Source organism: Saimiri boliviensis, chromosome 2, assembly GCF_048565385.1.
Source record: "Saimiri boliviensis isolate mSaiBol1 chromosome 2, mSaiBol1.pri, whole genome shotgun sequence".
Lineage (NCBI taxonomy): Eukaryota > Metazoa > Chordata > Mammalia > Primates > Cebidae > Saimiri > Saimiri boliviensis.
Window position 1 is genome coordinate 62,929,455 of NC_133450.1, and position 22,789 is coordinate 62,952,243.

Below are 22,789 nucleotides of genomic sequence, written 5' to 3' on the forward strand. Positions count from 1 at the left end.
CGGCTACCACCTAGGCTGCTGTCTTATGCACCAGAGCCTGGGATTTCAGAAGGGTGGGGGTGTCTGGCCTAATGCTGGATGTGGCCCATTCTTTGGAAATGTCTTGTTGCATTTCATCTGGACTCCAGACATCTCCGGAGGAAGATGGGCTCTCCTTGTTCCTTCTCTGACTTCACCTTGGGTCCAGCGGGGATGGGAAACAAGACTCTATGCGTGTTCTGGGAGGACTGGAGGAGCCCGTGGCTATGAAGCACTTACTTAGCCAGTGTCCTGCAGAGAGCAAGCACTCTGGATGGCGGCTTCTGCTACTAGGGTTTTTTCCTCCTTAATTTATTGATACAATTTATGTATCATAAATTTACCTTTTTATTTTTTCTGAGACAAGAGTCTTGCTCTGTCACCCAGGCTAGAGTGCAGTGGTGCAATCTTGGCTCACTGCAACCTCCGCCTCCCAGATTCAAAGGATTCTCCTGCCTCAGCCTCCCGAGTAGCTGAGATTACAGGCACGCACCACCACACCCAGCTAATTTTTGTATTTTTAGTAGAGATGGGGTTTCACCATATTGGCCAGGCTGTTCTCAAACTCCTGACTTCAGGTGATCTGCTTGCCTTGGCCTCCCAAAATGCTGGGATTACAAGCGTGAGCCGCTGCACCCAACCAAATTTACCTTCTTAAAGTACACATCTAGTTCTGTAGTTTTGATTATATTCACAAAATTGTGCAACCGTCACTACTAACTCTAGAACATTTTCATCACCCCCAAAGAAGTGTACCCATTTGCAGTCACTCCCAGTTCCTTCCTTCTCCAGCTCTTGTTAACCATTGACCTCTTTTTTGTCTCTATGGATCCTACAATACGTGGTCTTTTGTGCCTGGCTTCTTCCACTTAGCACAGTATTTTCACGGTTCCTCCATGTTGTAGCTTGTCTCAATACTTTGTTATTTTTCATGGCTGAATAATATTCCACTCTATAGGTAGACCACATTTTGTTTATTTATTCTGCAGTTGATAAGCTTCTGGATTGTTTCCCCTTTTGGACTGATGAGTAATGCTGCTGTGAACCATTCATAGGATCTTATGTGGACTTATGTTTCCATTCTCTTGGATGTAAGAAGTGGAGTTGCTGGATCATATGGCCACTCTGTTTAATTGTTTGAAAAACCACCAGACTGTTTCCCAAGTAGCTGCACCATTTCTCTATTCCCACCAGCAATGTATGAGGGTTTGAATTTTCCCATGCCCTGAACAATACTTCTTATTGTCTATCTCTTTTATTATATTTATCTTGGTAGGTGTAAAGTGGTGTCTCATTGTGGTTTCGATTTGCATTCCCTGATGTCTAATAATGTGCTTGTTGGTCATTTATATATCTTATTTTGAGAACTTTCTATTCACATCCTTTGCTCATTTTTAAATAGAGATGTCTTTTTATTGTTTAGTTGTTAATAGTGTTTTATATATTTTGAATAGTAGGTCCTTCTCATGATTTGCAAATATGTCCCCCCATTCTCTGGGTTGTCTTTGCATTTTCTTTTTTTTTTTTTCTTCATCCCATTTTCTGAGGATGCATTTTTTTTTTTTTTGTAGTACTCTTTGAAGCAAAAAATTTTAAATTTTGATGATGCCCAATTTATTCCATTTTTCCCTGGGCTGCTTTTGCTTAGATAGTGTCCTGTCTAAGAAGCCATTGCCTAATGCACGGTCATGAAGGTTCACATCTATGTTTTCTTCTAAGAGTTTTGTAGTTTTAGCTCTTATAATGAGATCACCATGAATTTTGAATTAATTTTGTATGATGTGAAGTAGGGTTTCATCTTCATTCTTTTGCATGTGAGTATTCAGTTGTCCTAGCACCTTTGTTAAAACGAATATTCTTTCCGCCCCTTGAATTGTCTTGGCACCCATGTAGAAAATCAGTTGAGCATAGATACACGAGTTTATATGCAGATTCTCTATCTGTTTGATTGATCTTTATGTTTGTCCTTATGCCAGTACCACATTGTCTCTAGCTTTGTAGTAAGTTTTGTAGTGAGGAAGTGTGAGTCTTCCAACCTTTCTTTTTCCAGACATTTTAGTGGTTCTGAGTCTCTTGCATTTTTATAGGAATTTTAGGATCAGCTTGTCATTTCCTGCAAAGTAAAAGCTGCAATTTTGATGGCTATCGCATTGAGTCTGTAGATGAATTTGTGTGTATTGCCAACTTAACAATATTAAATCTCCTGTTAAAGAACATTGTGTGTCTTTCCATTTATTGAAAGCTTCTTTAATTTCTTTCAATGATATTTTGTAGTTTTCAGTGTTTGAAGTTTTACGCTTATTTGTTTATTTTGTTTTGATGCTTTTATAAATGGAATTGTTCTCTTAACTTCGCATTTGGGTTGTTCACTGCTGGGGTATAGAAATACAATTGAGTCCAGGCATGGTAGCTTACACCTGTAATCCCAGTACTGTATGAGAGTTTGAACTTTCCCATACCCTCAACGACACTTCTTATTGTCTGTCTCTTTTATTATAATTATCTTGGTAGGTGTAAAGTGGTGTCTCATTGTGGTTTCGATTTGTGTTTTCGAGGCTAAGGAGGGAAGATCACTTGAGCCCAGGAGTTTGAGACAAGCCTGGGCAATATAGTGAGACCCCATCACTACCAATTACTTGGGCATAGTGATGCATACCTGTAGTCCCAGTTACTTAGAAGGCTGAGCGGGGAGGATCCCTTGAGCCTGGGAGGTTGAGGCTGCAGTGAGCCGTGATCATGCCACTGCACTCTAGCCTGGCAACGGAGTGAGACCCTGTCTAAAATACAAACATATAATTTTTTTTTAATTTAAAAAGTACAGTTGCTTTTCATATATTGATCTTGTATCCTGCAGCCTTGCTAAACTCATGTATTAGCTCTAATGGGTTTGGAGGGTTTTTTTAATATGTGCATTCCTTGGGATTTTCTGTATACAGGATCCTATTATCTGCAAATAGAGATGGTTTCACTTCTTTCCTTCCACTCTGGATGCTTTTGTTTCATTTTTCTTGCCTAATGGCCATGGCTAGAACCTCCAGTACAGTGTTAAATAGAAGTGGCCAGAGCAGACCTCCTTATCTTGTTCCTGATTTTAGGGGAAGTGTCTGGTCTTTCATGGGGGAGACTGGGTTTTTCTAGAAGGTTGAGGAGGCTTCCTTATGTTCCTAGTTTGTGGAATGTTTTTGTCATGAAAGGGTGTTAGATTTTGTCAAATGCTTTTTCTGCGCCCATTGAGATGATCATGTGGTTTTTATCCTTTATTAATATGCTGTATTGCCTTAGTTGATGCCATGTGTTGATGCTGCTATTGTTTTGAGGTTTGCCACGGAGCAGAGTAGCACACTGTTAGGAACCCCTTGAGCCAGGGAGCTCAGTGGGCACATTTTTTGTGAGGAAGACCATGGTCAATAGCAGGGGCCTGGGAGTCAGATGGTCCAGGTATGTACCACTGGCTCACTGTGGAACTCTTGTGCAGGAAGTGCCACCTCTGTGCCTTAGTTTCCTCATCTGTAAAATTCTCAGAGGACAGGAGTGCTTCCTTGCGGGGTTCTTAGGAGGGTAAATGAGTTACTGTGTAACTGCATGGAACAGTGTCTGGCATGGAATAGATACAGTTTATTGAGACATTGACTGCTGGCCACTAGTGACATTATGTAAAAGCTTGGATGGGCCGAGTTGGGGATGGAAAGTTGAGGAGGGCATTGAAATCTGAAAGCCAAGCTGATTCACCTGCTCTAAAAACTCTGGAGGCCAGAGGGAGTCTGGAACCTCTTAGAGGAGGTGACCTCTTTGACCCCAGCAGCCTCCAAATCTTCCTGTGGGAAGAGAGGCCAAGGGTGGAGCCCAGGCTGGTGAGCCAGTGCCTGCCTGAAGCTTGCCCATGGCAGAACCCTCCAGCTTGTTCAAGCCTGAGCACCATATCCTTTGGAGCTGGGTTTAGGAGCTGTGTGTTTGCAGCAAGGAGCCTTTTGCACAGACTGCTTCCTCCCTTGATAGCCATGGAGGGCTTGCCAGTGCTCACAGTATTCCCACCCTGCCTGGGGCTGTGCTTGGAAAATGGTTTTCAGCTGAGCACTGGCCCCCCTCCCTCCCTACTCTGACTTCCTTAACTTTCCCTCTCCTGGGCTGCCAGATGAACCTGGCTCCTTGTCCTGGCTCTGCTGGTGACTGCTGTGTGACCTTGGGGCCTCTGTTTCTGGACACTGTCAGGGTCCACTGCGGATTGAACGGGCCTCTGTGCAGACAGCCTGCAAGTCATTGTCTGCCAGGGGCTGGGGAAACACTGGCTGCAGCCCACCCTCCCAGTGCTCCGGAGAAACTGCCACCCCACAAATCCTTCGTCTGTTTGGAGTATAGACTGTGAGGATGGGAGTGGGGGGATGGGAATGAGGATGAGGAGGGAGATAAAAGCACTTTTATATGCCCTGTGTAATTCTTGGCATTTGTTTTTATGAGATAAATGAGGCTGGATCTACCTTGATTTAATGTACTGACCTCCTAGCCAGCCAAGTAGCTAGAAGCTGGAGACAGACCGCTTTGCTCTGTTTACTTTTGGTTTGGTTTCCAAGCCTGTGGGTGGCAGACTGCCTCTGCCCCACTAATGCTCAGCCTTTCCTGGCCCCTGTGCCCCGAAGTACAGGGTGGTCCCACCTCCTGGGGAGTCTGTGGTCTTATCAGGGAAGGGGGACAATGACAAGAAATAATAATAACAAACTAGTAATTTTATCATCGGCAGAGAGATTCCAGATACATTCTGTTATCCCACAAAAATCTGTTTACCCCTGCTCGCTGCCAGGCACAAGCCAAGATGAACAGAACAGGTCAGCTTTCGAGCATTTTAGAAAGCTGGGCTCACCCTTAGAATCCACTGGGCAGGGCTGGAGAGGGGCCCAGGAACGCCAGGCTGTGAAGGGTGAGGAGGCATCGGCAGAAGGACATGCCCCGGTCTGGGCTGGAGCGTGCTGGGAGGCCACCCCTGGAGCACCGCGAGATGCCCTCCCTTATGTTAAGTAGTTGGCAGGTGAGGGGTCAGGCGATGTCCATGTGGGAACAGTTGTGTTACCACAGGCTAGTTCTTTAATCTCTCTGACCCCAGTTTCCTCCTCATGGGATTATTTTGCAAACTGTAGAGATGTTGCCTGCAAAACCCTCAGCACAGCACTAGACACGTGCTAACAGCTATACTGTCACTGCGATTATTATTAAGCCATTGTATCACACGGTGGGAAAGTCTTTATTGAACCAGAAAAATGGTCATGGTTTATTAAGTGAGGATTCAGGTTACAAAACAGTATCCTGTTTGCAAAGCTCTCTGTGTGTAAATGTGACCAAAAGGCAACCATGGTGGGAAAACTAGTTGTACTGTCTATGAATATGTACATTTTTGACTTTCCTGTGCTCTTCGCATTTTACGCAGTGATCATACACAGGTTTTGTAATGACAGAAGTGTTGTTAGTGTAACGGCAGGGTATGCTGTGGGTGTAGTTCACACACACATGAGCACACAGGACTGCAGAGTTTGGGGACAGTCAGGTCTGGGAGCTCAGGGGCACTGATGGTGGCCCCTTGGGTGGGGTGGGCTGTCGCAGGATGTGCACCTGGGGTGGCTGCCCAGGACCTGTGCTGACCAGGCCTCCCCTCTGCCCTAGACGACAGGATCTGCTCACCACCCTTCATGGAGCTCACGAGCCTGTGTGGGGATGACACCATGCGGCTGCTGGAGAAGAACGGCCTGGCTTTCCCGTTCAGTGCGTACCACTCCAGCTCCACCCGAGGGCAGGAAGTACAGGCCGTGGGCCAGCTTGGGTTGGGGGGAGGGGGAGCAGGGTGCTCTGGGTTTAAGCTCACCGGAGGATGGATGAGGGCATGGCCCTGGGTCTCACCTCCACCCACACCATAGATGGGTCCTGGTGCAGGACACAGGGCAACATGCTCTCCTGCCTGGCCGGGGGCGCAGATACCAGGTGTCCAGAGTCTGTGTCTCAGCTAGAGTTCTTTTCTAGACATGCCAAGTTCCCCTGCCTTGGGGGTGAATGTCCTCACTAATTTCTCTCTGCTTTTCTCTCCCCAACCCATAGTTTGCAAAACCAGAGTGGCTCACGGCACCAACTCTCACGAGGTGAGTGGAAGAAGATCTGACTGTCTGTCACCTAGACCCCCATTTTTTCAGCTCGCCATGTCTCATTACGACCCTGGCAAATTCTGTGTGCCAATTCCTCACTGCCACTGCTCCTGCCCTGCTGTCATCCCCGGCTCCTTGTAGACAGTCTTCCTCCCTTCCCTGGACTCCAGAGGAATCGGACAGGAGTGGCTTCATACACTGTCCGTGCCCTCACCCCAAGGCCTATCCTGTCCCCAAGGCAGGAGCCTGTGCTGGGGACCCACCTGTCCTCCATGGAGCCTGTCAGCTCTGGCAGCCATAACAAAGCCCCATGCACTGGGTGGCTTAGCCACATGTATTTTCTCACAGCTCTGGAGGCGAAAGTCCCTGATCAAGGTGCCAGCAGGGTCAGTGTCTGATGAGGGCTCTCTTCCTAGCTTGCAGATGGCCACTTTCATGTCCTCACACAGCCTCTTCTGTGTATGAATGAGGAGGGGCGGAAATCAAGAGCAAGCTGTCTGATTTCTTCTGATAGGGGCACTAATCCGATCATGAGGGCCCCACCCTCGAGTCCTCCCAAAGGCCTCACCTCCAGATACCACCACAGTGGGGCGTGGGCTTCCGTGTATGAATTCTGGGCCACGTGTTCAGTCCATAGTGGAGCATGAGCAGGTCATGCCCCAGCCCGACCCGCCCTGTAGGGCTGTCTGTCCTTTGGGCCATCAGTGTCATTTCCTCGAGGGCCTGGCACTAGGCTGGGCCCACCTGAGGGTTGTTAGCTCTGAGAAGGCTCTGTCACTGCCACAGGGGTCTGCTGTGCTGCTGAATTGAGATGGGCTGGGGAGGAAAAGGGGGCTGCTTGGAATCAAGCCTGTGACATGCTTTGATTCACAGTTCACCACACACCTATGCATTCTTTTATTCACTCTATAGATGTTCCCGACCCCTTGAGGACCACAGGGACAAGGGTATAGATGTGTCGGATGTGAGTCCTGTCCCTAGAGACACAGCCAAAGGCCTATAAGGACTCCAGGGGCAAGAAGAGCAGATGGTCATGTAGGAGCTTTCCTGGGGGCGGGGCCCTCTCCACCCTCGGGAGCCACACCTGGGGCCTTGCCTTTGCCCTGGGCACAGCCCTGCCTGGGGTCTCCCCACTGGGCACATGTGGGGGTGTGCTGGGCAACAGCCATCTGACCAGAGTGGGCTCCCTGGAGACAGCCTGTCCCTGGAAAGCCCCACCACCAGAAATGCCCCCCAGAGCTCACAACTAAAAGGGAAGATTCAGCAACATGGGGCTTCCCTGGGTTGCCTTCTGCTCTTTATCCCTGGCCTACAGTTACGGGGAAACGTCAGTAGACACTGTCGGTGTAGCACGGAGTGTGCCGTCATGGGAAGGAGTGTGGGGACAGCTCGTCGTCCCGTTGTCAGTTGTTTTCTGAAATCAGGAGCCCTCATGGAGTCTTCCTGTGGGTGCTCCCACCCCCAGCTGCAGCCTGCCTGGACTCTGTGCCCGGTGGTAGGGGGCACAGGGCACCGTTCAGGATATGCCAGGCCAGGAATGAAGCAGGAAGGCTCAAGAGCAGCAGCACCAGTCCCCAGGGCCCCCCAGCCCCACTACCTGCCTGCCCGCCTTCCACCCTCCCCTTTTCACCACCCGATGGTTCCTTTGTGTGTCAGTTGCTTGGGTGTTACCTGATGGAAGCACTAGCGCAGTCATTAGTGTGATTAGATCAGCCTAACTCAGAACCAGGCAGCCTCGGGGGAGGGAGCTGCTTCTGTGAGTCACTTGAGGCCTGAGGGACTGGGCTGGGGAATCCCACAGACCTGGGACCAATTCTGGTGCTGTGTGTTGCTATTTGTGTGACTTTGGCAAATTACCCAGCCACCCAGATTATCCATCCACATTTGTGACTGAGATGTAGTGGCTTCTGTGAAGGATGAGGGGTCCATGCCTGGGCTGCCCAGGGTCTGCCCTGGTGGACTGTTGGATAAGCGGTAGGAACCAGCTGCCCTGGAGCCTGCTGGGTACTTGCTGAAGGGGATGAGGGTTATGGATCCAGGCGAGCCCTTCTCAAGATGCCCTGGATGGGCATTGGGACTCTCAGTCCTCAAGTATGGGGTCAGCACACTCAGGGGAAGCTATTTTTCACCCCTCATTCTAGCCATCTGGCTCCAGGATGTTCCCATGGGGACCCCTCTCCCCACCCCCCAGCAGGCACTCTGGGTCCACTGACAGCAATGTGTGCTACCGCGTTCCATGCACTCAGAGACCCCTAGTGGGCTCTTGTGTGCAGACGGAGTGTGTTGGCATCACAGAGATGTACCCTCTGGGGTGGATACCATCCACAAGATGGGTAGAGGTGGACAAGCTCGTCACAGATTCCAGGAGTGCCCGGGGAAGCCGAGTGCAGCGGGGGCGGAGGGTAGCACCCTGCGTGGCTGTCTGTAGGCAGCTGGTGCTTCTGATCGGGGTCCTACTCCCTGCCTCTGAATCTCCCAGCCCCAGACTGAACCCAGACTGGGGCCAGTTGTACCAAACCACTCTGTCTTCATTTTATGTTCACAGAACCATTTGGGTTTTTGTTTTGTTTTTGAGGCAGTGCAAGGGTACTCATTGGCTCCACAGTGGAATCTGTCTTTTTTTTTTTTTTTTAAAGCTGTAACAGCCAAAAGCTCAAAGCACCCCTGAAGCCACCCATGATTTTACAGAGGCGACAGTGGTGCTTAAGCAGGGTGGGGGCCCAGCCAGGCTCATACAGCAAGTGACGAGCAGGGACTCCAACCCCTGCCTGACTCCAGAGCTGCTCATGTTTTTCTTGTCCTTTATTCTTGACAGAAGGCTGAGGAGACATTCACTGCCCCCCAGTGCTCTCAGCACAGACACACACTTTTTGTTTTTCCCATGTGGCCTGCATTTCCACGTCTGTCCTGCCCAGCTGGCTCCAGGCACGTAGGGCCGGCGCTCCATGACAGCTGACGTGAGGGGTGGCAGCTGGGGAGTCAGCCAGCTGTCCAAGGCTCATTATCACTGCTCACCAGCCCCAGGCGTCCGGTGGCTCCTTCCTGGGGCCCTGCAGGATGAGGGATCAGCCGTGACCCTGGCACCGGCAGCTGGATCAACTGGGCCTATGTCCACCCCTCCATCCTTAGAGCAGGCCCTGAGCAGAGCCCGTGCCGGCCGTGGCTGAGAGGTTTTTGGCAGCTGCCCCCTGCACTCCCTATCTCAGCCCCTACCAGATCCTCCTGTCAGGGACCTTTGTCCCCAGAGGAGTCAGGGACCGGGAGCACACAGACCTGTTGGGTGCAGAGTGTCGTGTGGCTTGGTGTGTAGGGGCGAGGCTGAGTGCTGGGCAGACCCGATTCCATCCTGGGCTCGCTCACTCTCCGGCAGTCACTGAACTCAGCGCCTGATCATCCTCCATTGTGAGAGGGAGAGGTTGTATGCTCACCTCAGAGGCGCTTTATGAGGGGGACACTAGGTATCTCGTGTATGTGCTCAGAACAGGGCCCAGATTGTCACAACTGCTCGACAAAAGGCAGCTGTTGTCCTCAGACAGGCTTTGGCCCAGGGCCTCCTGAGTCCTGTGCCCGAGTCGTCTGCTTCCTTCCCCCTCCTCCCTGGTCTTCGCGGAGGATCCTTTAGGAGGTCAGAGGGTTGAGCAGCACATAACCGCAGGAGTCCCCTTCCCTGGACCACAGTGTGACTAGTGGCTCCACACTCTTCAGAAGTCATGCAGCGCACAGCCAGTTCGACCGCACTTGGCAGGCCCCATGGAGGCAGGACCTCCAGCCCTGCAGTGCATCCCCCGGTGTTCTTTGCCGGTCCCTCTCCACTCACCCTGGCTTGAGGTTCCTCTTGGGGAGTCCTCATGCCCTGGGACCAGGGATGGACCTTGATGGCGGTGTGCTGGACAGGTCAGGGGCTGAGAGGGTGGTGGATTCTGACAGAGCCTTTGATCCCTCGTCTTCCCAGATGGCTATCGTGTTCAACCAGGAGGGCCTGAATGCCATCCAGCCACCCTGCGTGGTCCAGAATTTCATCAACCACAACGCCGTCCTGTACAAGGTGTTCGTGGTGGGCGAGTCCTACACCGTGGTCCAGAGGCCCTCACTCAAGAACTTCTCGGCAGGCACATCAGGTAACTGCTCCTCTCACCATCTCGGGCTGAGCAAGACTCCAAGGCCCAGCTGGGACGTGGCAGCAGCTGTCTGTCCTTTGGCACTGTCCCTGCCACCCCGTGTTCTTTCTGGTGGGATGGAGAGGCACTATGAAGGTAGACAGAGTTGTATACAGTGGATAGATAAAGAAGTCTTGGGGAACTAATAAAATGTCCCTGTTCCCTGCGTCACTGTAGGGAACCCATCCACCTGACCTACCACAGACTCCAGGAAGCATCCGGAAGTGTTGTATCCCCAGGACGCTTCTTTGGGACCCACACAGTAATGAGATTCACGGAGGAACACGCTGGGCTAGGTGTGGCCGGCGTGGCGTGGATTGGCCTCCAGGGAAGTGAGGGCGGGTGCTGCCTGCCGTCTCCTCCTGAGCCGTCTTTACCTTGGGTCTCTTTTTCCCCCTGGGGGAGCCTAAGACCGAGTTGCCCATTGCCTGCATAGCTGTCGGGGTGAGTCAGGCTCTGTTAGAAGCAGCAGCCACTGGGTCACAGGTCTTCTTGGGTGCAGGACTCCCACCATGCCAGTGAGTGGGTTTTGAGTCAGCAGACAGTGGTCTAGGGGTCCTGTGGGTATCACGTAGGGCGCTCTCTGCATGGTGCTGTTGTCACTGGGCCTGGGAGGCAGCCCTCCAGGGAGCAGCCAGCGGACCTGCTGCACTGAGGGACCTTCCTTCCGCCCGCTGCTCACCGCCCTCTCCAGCCTCAGCCATTTTTTTTTTTTTTTTGAGATGGAGTTTCGCTCTTGTTACCCAGGCTGGAGTGCAATGGCGCGATCTTGGCTCACTGCAACCTCTGCCTCCTGGGTTCAGGCAATTCTCCTGCCTCAGCCTCCTGAGTAGCTGGAATTACAGGCACGCACCGCCATGCCCAGCTCATTTTTTGTATTTTTAGTAGAGACAGGGTTTCACCATGTTGACCAGGATGGTCTCGATCTCTTGACCTCGTGATCCACCCGCCTCGGGCTCCCAAAGTGCTGGGATTACAGGCTTGAGCCACCGCGCCTGGCCTCCTCAGCCATTTTTAAAATGGACACTGAGTTAAAGATTTGCTGGCAGTGGAGCCGCTCGAAAGAATGTTCTAGTAGCTTCTGAAGACACCTCGAAGGCACATTCTGGACACCTCTGGAAGAGTGGCAGTGTCTTGGAATAAGTGTGGCTTTCCAGGAGGACCCCTTAGAGAACACTCCCTGCCTGCTGTGGTTTGTTCAAATAAGCTGCGCTTTTCTTCCAGCAAGGGGGACCCGCATCCATCAGAAGCACTCAGACACCAGCTGCTTCACCTCCACCTGAGCTGACAGATGCGTCCTGTTGGTGTCCTTCTCCGGGGACTGCCTGTGGCCATCCATGCCTCCTGGCTGATGTCCAGCCCCTCATGGAGGAGGCGCAGCTGCTGCAGTCGCCCCTCTCAGCCATTCTTCCCCCAGATGCCTCTTCTCTTTCCATTGACACAACACAGAGAGCGGAGGCTTTGGAAACGGGCAGGTGTTCCTTTTCCTCCTGAGGGCAGGAGGCCTTCCCAGCCACGCATGTGGCTCCCGGACTCAAGGCTGTATTTTCAGGGTTTGGGACATCCTGGCCCCAGCCCCCGCCCACTGGGTGGGAGCCAAATGCTGGAAGCGTATTTTTGTATGTGGCTGTATACCACCAAAAGATATTCTTCCAGGTGATGGGCTGGAAGAGGCTGACATTTTAAAAAATGCTCTTTATTCCCTGATTTTGAAAAAATAATGCTTTCAGTCTATGGAAAATAAATTAAGAGGAGTTACTCCTTTCTGTTTTCACCCGAGTCACTCCACCCCTAAAAGAAATTTACTCTAAAAGAAATTTACAGAAGTGTGGTTAGGTTTTTTAGTTTTTTTGTTTTCCCCTTTTTACTCCTGGTTGCAAAATGCTGGGCAAGTTGCTGTCTCTTCACTGGGAACCATTAGTGGCAGAGCAGGCTCCTGTCCTGTATCTGTGAGGACAGGACTCCCTGCCTGTGCGTCTTCTCGTCTGGCCATTTCTAGGTTGCCAGTTTGCCATAAAATGCAGACCAGGAGACCAGACATGGTAGCTCATGCCTGTAGTCCCAGTTCTTTGAGAGGCCGAGGTGGGAAGATTGCTTGAGGCCAGGACTTTGAGACCAGTCTGGGCAGCACGGTCAAACCATGTCTACAGAAAAAAAAATTCAGAATTTTTTTTGAATGGGCATGGTGGCGTGCACCTGCAGTCCCAGCTACTCAGGAGGCTGAGGCAGGAGGATCGCTTGAGCCCAGGAGTTTAAGGTTGCAGTGAGCTGTGGTCGCATCACTGCACTCCAGCTTGGGTGACAGAGCAAGACCCTGCCTCTTAGGGGGAAAAAAAAAAAAAAAGCAGACTAAGCCCAAATAGTAGAGAAACACATGGAGCTGAAGGAGAACTGTTTATTATGTTCGTGTGAACTGAGTAACTGTTAGTGTCTCTCCATCTCCAAAGCTGATTCTGTGTCCTGTCTCCAGAGCACTGTGCCAGGGAACTAACGTGGGTTCTGTGGTTTTTACATGTATGTTCTCTTTCTGGATAAGAAATATAATGCAACAGCAGCCCTTTAAGCTGGACCAGTTGGAAAGGTGATTTGGGGCTCTGGCCTCTTTCCAGCCCCCATTCTAGCTTTCCAGCTTCCTTTGCCAAATGACAGGTCCCCCAGCTTCCCATGGCCATGCAGGGATGGCAGCTCCTTGAGTGGGATTTTTCTGGACCTGGGATAGGGACGAGGACACGCATCTTCACTCTACACCTGCCAGTCTAGTCTCTTTTGCTTCTCAGCTGCACTTTTCATTCTTACGTGTTGACGTCTCAAATCCAATGTGCCTTATAGCCAGGGGCACCCGTGCAGAGGCTTTGGCAGGAACTAAAGTTGGGTTGTGTCTTGTGCCAGCCACTAGGAACATTTGTGTTCTCTGCCCATGCAGGGCATTCATGGAGAGATGTTGCTCTCCCTCTACCCTGTGCCAGGGAAGAGATGGGAGGGTCTCTTTGCTCCCCATTTCTGTGTAGTGGGTTTATGTCTCACTCTATCCTAACGATGCGGCACGGGCTCCCAGCTTTATGCAGGTTCCCTCCATTCTCGTCTCTGCCTGGACCTCGTTTCCCTTAGGCATGTATGAGTGGCACCTCTTACCATGCAGAGCAGGAGGCAGCAAACTTCTTTTTTTTTTTTGCAAAAGGCCAAATTATAAACATTTCCAGCTCCATCACAACTATTTAATGCTGCTTTTGTAGTACACAGGCAGCTGTAGACATGTGAATGAGTGGCATGGCTGTGTTCCAATGAAACCATTTACAAGTGCAGGTGGCCGGGCTACCGTCTGTAGGCTGCTGAGCTCCACTCCAGAGCCTCTTAAGAGTCAGTGATATAGCGTTTATCAAACCTGCCATGTGCCCAGCCCTGCTTGAGCTGCTGGAAGTCCATTCAGGGACCAGATAGGCACACAGCTCCCTGCCCTCATGAGCCTGTGTTCTAGTGGGAGAAACTGCACGCAGGGAGAGAAATAGTAGAAGGGCCAACTGTGGCCTGAGATGAGGGGTCCCAAGGCAAAGAGAGTGCGTCCTGGGACGCCACTGGGTGAGGAGAGCCACTCGGAAAGGGCAGCTCAGGTGGCCCCTCTGCAGAGGTGGCACTCATATGGCAACTGGAAGGTGACTTGGGTCACCATCTGTAGCATGGGGACACATTCTTCCCATTCCCCTCACCCCCGAGAGAGATACAGGATGAAACAAATAAGGCTAAAAGCAGTGTGGCCTTGCTCATGGCTGTGCTGCTGAGTTGCTGGGATATTTGGGGGCTAATCTTACCATTTATTGTTCTTTTAAACCTATTTTTTGAATCCATAAGTTGAGAAGCAAAACACACATTTTTCCTTTCATGGCGCTCCTTCCCTGTAGAGCATTGGCGGTAGTTCCCTGCTGGTGCTGTTGGGCTAGTCCAGGAACGGACTGCGTAGGGCACCCAAAATCCAGGGTGCTCCCAAGAGCAGGGGCTTGCCACTGCATGCTAGGAGCAGCACCCTGCTCTGGGGTGTTAGAGGAGCCAGCTGTGTTGGATCTGGGCACCAAGTCTCTTTCCCTGATGGTTCCCATTGTCTCCTGGGTCACTGGTGGCTGTTGGAGGCTGCTCCCACTTCTCCGACCCCTGCTCAGACTGTATGTGGAGAGGCAGTGAGCCCAGGGCATCTCTCACTGCCCTGCCAAATGGGCTAGTGGCCAGAGCGCCCAGGTCAGAATTCGCCAGGAGGGCTGGATGCGGTGGCTCATGCCTGTATCCCCAGCACGTTGGGAGGCCGAGGCGGGTGGATCACCTGAGGTCAGGAGTTCAAGACGAACCTGACCAACATGGTGAAACCCCATCTCTACTGAAAATACAAAAAACTAGCCAGGCATGGTGGCGGGTACCTGTAATCTCAGCTACTCAGGAAGCCAAGGCAGGAGAATTGCTTGAACCTAGAAGGCGGAGGTTGCAGTGAGCTGAGATAGGGCCATTGCACTCCAGCCTGGGTGACAGAGTGAGACTCTGTCTCAAAAAAATAAAAACAGTTAGCCAGGAGGAGAAAAGAGACACTCTTGAAATGGCCTGATCTGTGGCTCCTGCTGCCAGGAGAAGCTGTTGAGTTGCATGGGCTGTCCAAGTTCGCAGACACTGGCCGGCCGCTCTGCACGCCCAGCTCCAGCCCTTCCCGGCACCCGTTCAGCCCGTGTTCTCCTTGCGGCTCCTGCAGACTTGCCAACCTCCCTGATCTTTGCTGTGTTCACCTGCACATCGTGGCCCTTCCTTCCCCTGGGCCTGCTCTGCCACTCAGCAGCTGCTGTTGGGGATCTGCAGGGAAATGGGAAAGTGCCCTGAGCTCAGGGATGAGTCGTGCTGGGCTACAGGGTGAGAAGGTGGGCAGTGTTCTCCTCCTGGCTACTCGAGCCTGCTCCAGCCTCAGGCCCATGGGGCTTATACCATCCCCACAGGCACCCTTTTGGCTGTCGGTGCCTTGGGAGTAGAGATCATGGGGGCTACATGACACACGTCCTGCAGGGTGTTCATTTTCCCCAGGCTCCTACCCAGGACCATCTTTCGTGCCCCCTATCTGAACTGACTCTGGTCACAGTGGCAGGAGGACTGTTGGGCACACAAGGGCAGCCAGGGGCCTCTGTGCCCCACTAGCGGGAAGGACACCAGGTACACCTCAGCGCCTGCCTGCTTAGCTTCCACCCGAATCACTCCCTCATGCATGATTATTACGGCACTATAGAGTCCTGGAGCTGGAGGGGTCATTGGCAGCCAGAGCAGGCACCCCACTGGCCTGGCCCCTACACACAGCAGCCCTCGGCCAGCGCCCTCCTGTCCTTGCATGAAGGCGCCTGGGTCCCAGGGATGTACATTGCATTCTAGGGATGGGAACCACAATGCCTCGCCCTGCAAGGACTCAAGGAAGGGCAGATGGGGCTGGTGGCCCAGGACAGTCCTGTGCCATCCTTGGGGAGATCATGGAGTGAAGACAGACAGCATTTTCCAGAACTCAGCCTGAGACTCATGGTTCTGCAGTTCTTGCATTCGTGTGCCCATGCTTCCCAGTGCCTGCCAGTGTGTTTCTGACCCATCGACTTGACATTGCCCCTGAGTGACTTTGGTTTACTTCCCAAGGACGTTTCTACTGCGGGATCTACTTGCACTTTCAGTATTCATGGGAGTGGGCTGTCTCTGTGGGTCCCCAGAGGGTCTGTGTGGGCCGGGTGCTATGGGAGGCAGGTGGGAGCCAGACGTGTGGGGTGAGGGTACTTCAGACTCTGTACCAGCTTCCGGTGCCAAAGAGAAATTGTGCTGTGTGCTTTCTTGGATGGATTCTGTGGAAGCCTGCGTTCTCTGATTTCCTATTTTTTCCCTACGTCGTTGAAAACCAGCAGAACCCTTTGTATTTTGAGTGCACACGTGCCCATCGCCGTCTGTCCCTGTCTCTCTAGCGTGTTCCCCCAAAAGAGAGTCCTGTGGGCTGGGGAGTGTCTGGGAGCTCTGAGAGACTGCTGTACTGTGGGCTTTACTCCGGCCATAATATTCAGGTGTTTAACGGTCCCACCCATCCCCTCTCCTCCAGTTCCTGTACGGTGACAGGACACTTTGGGAACAGGGCCTCAGGGAAAACCTAATGTGATGCTGTGAGACAACAGCAGAGGTCAGCTCATTATGTTGGTCACTTTTATGTGGGAGAAGAAGGTGAATCAGAGGCCCTGATGGGGCACAAGTCTGTACCCGGGGCTGGTGCCCAGCAGAGCCCGGGGCCCGCATGATGCGTGCCTGGGGTGGTGCTGCCCCCTGGTGTTGGGTGGCGGCAGTGTGGTCCCTGCATTTGAGGTTCTGACGCCGGCTCCTTCCTGTCGCTTTTTCAGACCGCGAGTCCATCTTCTTCAACAGCCACAACGTGTCAAAGCCGGAGTCATCATCAGTCCTGACGGAGGTGGGTCCCTCTGCTGGGGTGGCCTGGCCTGAAACCACCCTCACCCGGGCCTGGGTGTGGGCTGCTGTAGCCATGGGGTCCTTGGCAGAGCTTTGCAGCAGGGTAGAGTGGGAAGGACCTTTGCCTCTGTGCCAGGGGCCCTGGGAGGTCCCAGAGACCCCGTTCCTCTGCTGGCTTCAGGCCTGTGTGCTGGCAGCCATTGCACCCTGACCCAGCACAGGGAAAGGTGAGGGGCACCCTGGGCTTGCAGAGAGGGACCACTCACCACAAGCTGCCCACATGGAAGGTGTGCTGACCCTTCTCCCAGCGTGAGGAATTTGAAAACTGCTCTACTCTGCCTTGTTCCTGGTCTTTGAAGAGGCTGTGGAGGCAGCACTTCTCAGTTCTTTGTCCTGCAGTGGTCCCAAGGTTGGCGGGAGTGTCACCCCCGCCCCCAGCACTGTGGGTAGTGGGTGTCCTGGCCAGCGTTCAGTGACTGTTGCTGTGCCCAGTGTCAGCCCAGGTGCCCTGCAGTGCAGGTCACAGCCAGGCTTCCTGGCATCAGAGAGGCTCAGTGACCTTTTCACATTCACAAGGCTGTTCACAGGGTACAGAGCTGGGACTGGACCCCAGATCTGTCTGATTCCAAAGTTGGATATTCTAGGAATTTAGGACTTCTGACCTCACCAGTGATTCCTGAGCACCTGCCCCTGGGGAATTTAGAAAAGGCCACCCTCTGCTGTTTCCCCAAAGTCCAGCAATCCAGTGGCCACTTCCCTAAACTTAGAGCCCTCTGCCAGGACACCCACTGTTATGAGGATACATGTGCCCTGCTCTTCTGGGGGGCTTTGCTGGTGTCCTCCTCCCTGTCCTGGGCTAGCCTCTCCAACAAGCCAGCCTCCACTCCAGCCACAGTGCTTGTGTCTCTGGGGACTGCCCTGTGGATTGTGTCTGGGTCCTCTGAGGAGCCAACTGTGTGCTGAGGATTAGACAGAGCACAGGCGTGGGCAGGACGTGGAGGGAACATCACTCTCCCTCAAGATGTTGACAAATGTCCCTTGGGAACATGTCAGCCTTTGGGAACTTATTTGAAACAGAGCCTCAGTGCCTGGCTGAGCATATTATAAGATGTTCTGTGCAAGAGATGGTTTTCTTCTAAGCTTCAGACTCATAGGGCTTCTTCCCTGCATGGTCTTGCTCTGGGGGCCTCGGCAACCCGTGTGACAGAGGGCAGTCAGCATTTGCAGACGGAGTGTCCTCTCACTGGCAGGGCCAGCAGCCGTAATGGCAGAGGGACCATCCGGAAGTCACTGTTTTGGATTATCACTTGTCGACCTCAGCCTCAGTCTCCTCATCTGTAAACAGGAAGGGTCAACCTAGAAATACTGCAGGGCCCTTCCCTTCGCCTCCGAGGTCTGCAGCCGCCTCCTTCTTCCCTACAGCGCATGGCTGCTAGTCAGGAATCTGCCAGGACTGACGACTTCTAAAAATAGAAAAGGGAAATGCGGTCAGCACCACCTTTTCCACGGGGACGTCAGCCCTCCTAGACGCCCGCAGGCTGGCCTGACCCAGCCAGCTCTCTTCCCAGGTGTGGGAACACACGTGCGGCTCATCCCCCCCGCCCCTGCCCACCTGGGGCTCCTCCAGTCCTGCCTTGGCCTCCCTGGGAGTCTCTCGCGGGAAGCCCTGCTCTGGCCTTAGAGCACCTCCTCCCTCCCCGGCAGGATGCCCCTGAGGATGGGTCCAGCCACACCTAACCTGCAGACCCCCATACACCTTTTGCTTTCCGAAATTCAGTCTAGTCTATTAGTTAAGAGCACAGACTCTGACAGGACTGCCTGGGGTCCGGCCTAAGCTAAGGCCAGTCGTGTCGCCTCTCTGAGACTTGGTTTCTTCTTCCTGTCCTCGAAGGGTTCCGGGGTCTGGGGAGTTCCTGAGTGAGAAGCACCCAGCACTGTGCCAGGTGTGCGGTACAAGCACGGTCTCGGCGGCCTGGTGCTGAGGCTGCTGGGGATCCAGGAACGCCTTCCCAGCTCCTCTGTCCCCTCCTTGCTTTCCAGAAAGCCATTGGATCTCTTGCTTTAGGGCCCCAAGCAGGATTTCCATGCCTTGATCTTGTCCTAGGATGGCTATTTGGTTTTGGGTAACTAGACAACTTGGGAAGGATTTCTGAGATTCTGTAACCGAGCTGAGAGCATTTTTGTAAACGGCGTGCTGCGGGCCCTGTGGCAGTGCAGCGGCCGAGCTCCCTCCGCCGGCCCTGTGCTGTGAGTCTAAGGCAGCAGCCCCTCTCCCCAGCACCACAGTCTCACAGCAGATACTCTATTTCCCCATTTACTGGGGCAAGAAAGGTTTCTGTTGTGGCTTGGGTCCACAGTGGAGAATGGGAAGCGTCAAGGTGTCCACCAGGGTCTCTCTGACTCGGTGTGGACCCTGGGCTGCAGGGCGAGTGGCCAAGCCGCCCCACTGGGCTTAGCCTTTGGCCCCCACTGGCAAGAGTGACCCAGGAGGCTCAGAAAAGTGCTCAATGGTCGGGCGCGGTGGCTCATGTCTATAATCCCAACACTGGGGCAGGCAGATCACTTGAGCCCAGGAGTTTGAGACCAGCCTGGGAAGCATGGTGAGATAATCCCTACCAAAACAATACAAACATTAGTGGGGCGTGGTGCTGCTCGCCTGTAGTTTCAGCTACTCAAACAGCTGAGGTGGGAGGATCATTTGAACCTGGAAGGTCTAGTCTGCAGTGAGTTGTGATCTTGCCATTGCACTCTAGCCTGGGCATCAGAGCAAGGCCCTGCCTCAAAAGGAAAAAAAGAAAAGTGCTAAGGATACAGCCAGGCCACTCCTGTCCCCTAGAAAAGACTTTTTCCAGACAAGACACCAAGGCCTTGCGGTTTCGAGCAGGGGGCTGCCTGTCCTGCAGAGCCGGGGTTGGGGTGCGCTGGTGTAGGCCTCAGAGCATGGGTGGTGCCGGGTGTGGGTCTCTGCTAAGTCTCCCTTGACATTCCCAGCCTCCCGTGCTTCGGTAAGGGCTATTTTTCTTGGTGACCAGGGCTCTGTCCCCAGCCCTGCTGACCTGCTTTCACTTTTTTTTTTTTTTTAAAATTCAGGTGGGCCAGGCACAGTGGCTCATACCTGTAATCCTAGCATTTGGGGAGGCCAAGGAGGGACGATTACTTGAGACCAGGAGTTTGAGACCAGCCTGGGCAACATAATGAGACCCTGTCTCTACAAAAAATAAATAAAATTAGCCAGGCATGGTGGCACACGCCTGTATTCCCAGCTACTCCAGAGGCTGAGGCAGGAGGATCACTTGAGGAGTTCGCGTGTGCAGCAAGCCGTGATTACACCCCTGCCCTCCAGCCTGAGTGTCAGAGTGAAACGTTGTCTCTAAATAAAATTGAGGTAAATTCACATACATAAGATTAACCATTTTTAAAGCGAATAATTCAGTGGTGATGAGAACATTCACAGCTGTTGTCCAGTCACCACCCCTATCTAGTTCCAACACATTTTTATCACCGGGAAGAAAACCCTGTGCCCGCTGACACTCCCTGCCCGTTCCCTCCATGTCCTGGTCCTGGCAGCCACTGAGCTGATTGCTGATACCTGTTCTAGATATTCTGTAGACATGGAATCACACAGTATATGACCTTTTGTGTCTGGGTTCCTTCACTGAGTGATGTTTTCAGCGTTCCTCCACGTGGTGGCGTCTGTCAGAAGTTCGTTCCTTTTTATGGCTAAGCAATATTCCATCATATGGATAGACCAGTGTTTGTGCCTTCATCTGCTGATGCACACTGGGGTAGGTCCCACCCTTCCGCTGTTGTGAATAACCCCGTGGTGGGCACGGGTGGGCAGCATCCATCTGAGTACACACTTTCAGCTCTGGGGGGTGTACCCTGAAGCAGAACTGCCGGGTCAGGTGGTTAGTCCATGTCCAGCTTTTGAACCCAGCTCCACTTTTGTCTTTCATGAATTAGCCAGTCCTTTCCCTTTGGCCCCTAAGCCCACAACCCCCAGAACTTCAGTATTTTATTGAGCATCCTGTGTGAGCCCTCCCTTGGCTGATTTAGAGGAGACAGAATGCAGTTCCTGCCCTGGAATTCAGAGGGATCTCCTCCCAGCCAGGCACGTACCGTCTCCACCTTATCAACAAAGTCTGAGATGAGGCCTTGTAGGTCCTCTTTTACAGAAGAGCAAACCCCACCCAGAGAGGCCAGGTGCTTTTATCTGAGTCCACAGAGCTGGAAGGTCACTGCCAGCTTTGGAACTCACGTCTCTGTGACTCCAGAGTCCTTCCCCACTACCCTGGAGGCCCCGGCTGGGGGCAGGCTGAGCCCATGGCGATGTGTGTGCCTGTCCCAGGCCAGCTGCGACCAGCACAGGACATGCGTGGCATGGGGGGTGCAGGGCTGGGAGGGAGACCTGAGCAGGGTGGCCTGACTAGTGCATGGAAGCTTTGAGGAAACCTGAACTTGGACCCCAGGCGGCAGCAGAGCAGCTTCTGGGGAGCCCATGTTGTTTGGGGTGTGAGTTCATTTGGAAGCAGCACTTCTTGGGAAGGAAGACTGGCCTGCCAGGCCCCAGAGCCCTCACCCTCACCCTCACCCTCTCCCTCTGTGACGGTGGGCAAGCGGGGGTCAGATCAGAATGCCTCACTTCTGCCCTGGCGCTGCGCCCTGGCTGCTCCTAGCCATCTGCGGCTGCTGGCCTCTGCATCTTTGCCTCCCCTGTGTCCTCCCTGGGGCCTCTCTCCTCCTCCCACCCCTCCCAGGGGCCCACATCCTCCTGCCTTCAAGGTCCAGCTTCGGTGCTCTGCACCGTGTCTTCCCAGGTCCCCAGCACACTCCACATCTCCTTCCTCCCTGTTAAAACGCTTTGGTTTTAGAAGCTAAAAAATTGTGGGTCTGAATTCTGCCCTGTGTTTTTGAGCTGTGTGACCTTGGACCAGCCCAGACCTTCTCAGAGTTTCGGTTTCCCTGTGTGTAGCGTGCACTGCTGGCACTGGCCTTCCAGGCTGTGATGAGCCCACAGGAGGTAATGAGCCTCACACACCCAGTGCCTGCCAGCCCTCAGAGGACAGGACCTGGCCAGTGGCTGCCCGTGCTCACCAGTGGGTCTGTCTGGCCTCGTGGCACCTGGCGTGGGCTCTCTCTGTGCAGTGTGGCATTGCAGCTCCTCGGCCCACAGCCTGACTTCCTTGTGTATGTCGCAGCTGGACAAGATCGAGGGTGTGTTCGAGCGGCCGAGTGACGAGGTCATCCGGGAGCTCTCCCGGGCCCTGCGGCAGGCGCTGGGCGTGTCGCTGTTCGGCATCGACATCATCATCAACAACCAGACGGGGCAGCATGCCGTCATCGACATCAACGCCTTCCCAGGTGAGTGGCGGCCGGGCCACCTCCACTGGCCGGTCTCCACTGGCCGGTCTCCAGAGGCTGTCCTCAGGTGGCCCGACAGGCGAGGCGAGGTGACCGAGGCCCAAAAGCCGGCTTCCTCCCTCACTGCGGTGTCTGGGAGGTGCAGCCCTGAGAAGCCTCAACAGCACCTGCGCGATGGGCTCACAGGGTGTGTGAGGAGGGGGAGATCCCACGTCCACCTGGGGGCACCAGGCTCAGTGGCCACAGCACACGTGTCCCTCACCTCCTCTCTCCACCCTGCATCATCAGCAGGTCAGCCCTTCCCCCAAGCCCTCCACAATTTTAGGGGCAGGAAGGACCTTGAAGGGATTACAGCCTCCTGCAGTTTACATATTGGGAAACTGAGGCCCTAGAGAGGAGGAAGCTGTCCAGGCCCTACAGCACCTTGGTGGCAGGCCAGAGATTCCCGAGCTCAGGTTGCCTCAACCGCCTGGAACTGCAGCACTGGGCACAGGTCCGGGGAGGAACCCCGGGCAATGGTGTCTGTTCCCTGCTCCCAGCTGGGTCCTAGGAACCCGCTGGCACTGAGCCAGGCTCCGCCGTGTGCCCCTCAGCTCTCAGCAAGGGGGCCTGTGGGGACCACAGCAGCAGAGCCCCAGCACAGGGCATGAGGGACAATGGTGTGATGTCACCACGCAGTCACCA

At 53.4% G+C, this 22,789-nt stretch overlaps 1 protein-coding gene across 3 annotated transcripts in view; it reads left to right on the top strand.

Annotated features, from left to right (window-relative positions):
• Positions 1-22,789, top strand: part of ITPK1 (inositol-tetrakisphosphate 1-kinase) — a 179,689-nt gene that overhangs the window by 151,254 nt on the left and 5,646 nt on the right. For all 3 annotated transcript variants that reach the window (XM_074393450.1, XM_010350552.3, XM_074393452.1), the window contains 5 exons: positions 5,668-5,766; positions 6,097-6,137; positions 10,093-10,258; positions 16,678-16,745; positions 21,943-22,105. In XM_074393450.1, the coding sequence (XP_074249551.1) occupies positions 5,668-5,766; positions 6,097-6,137; positions 10,093-10,258; positions 16,678-16,745; positions 21,943-22,105 (537 nt within the window). The remainder of the gene's footprint in view (positions 1-5,667; positions 5,767-6,096; positions 6,138-10,092; positions 10,259-16,677; positions 16,746-21,942; positions 22,106-22,789) is intronic.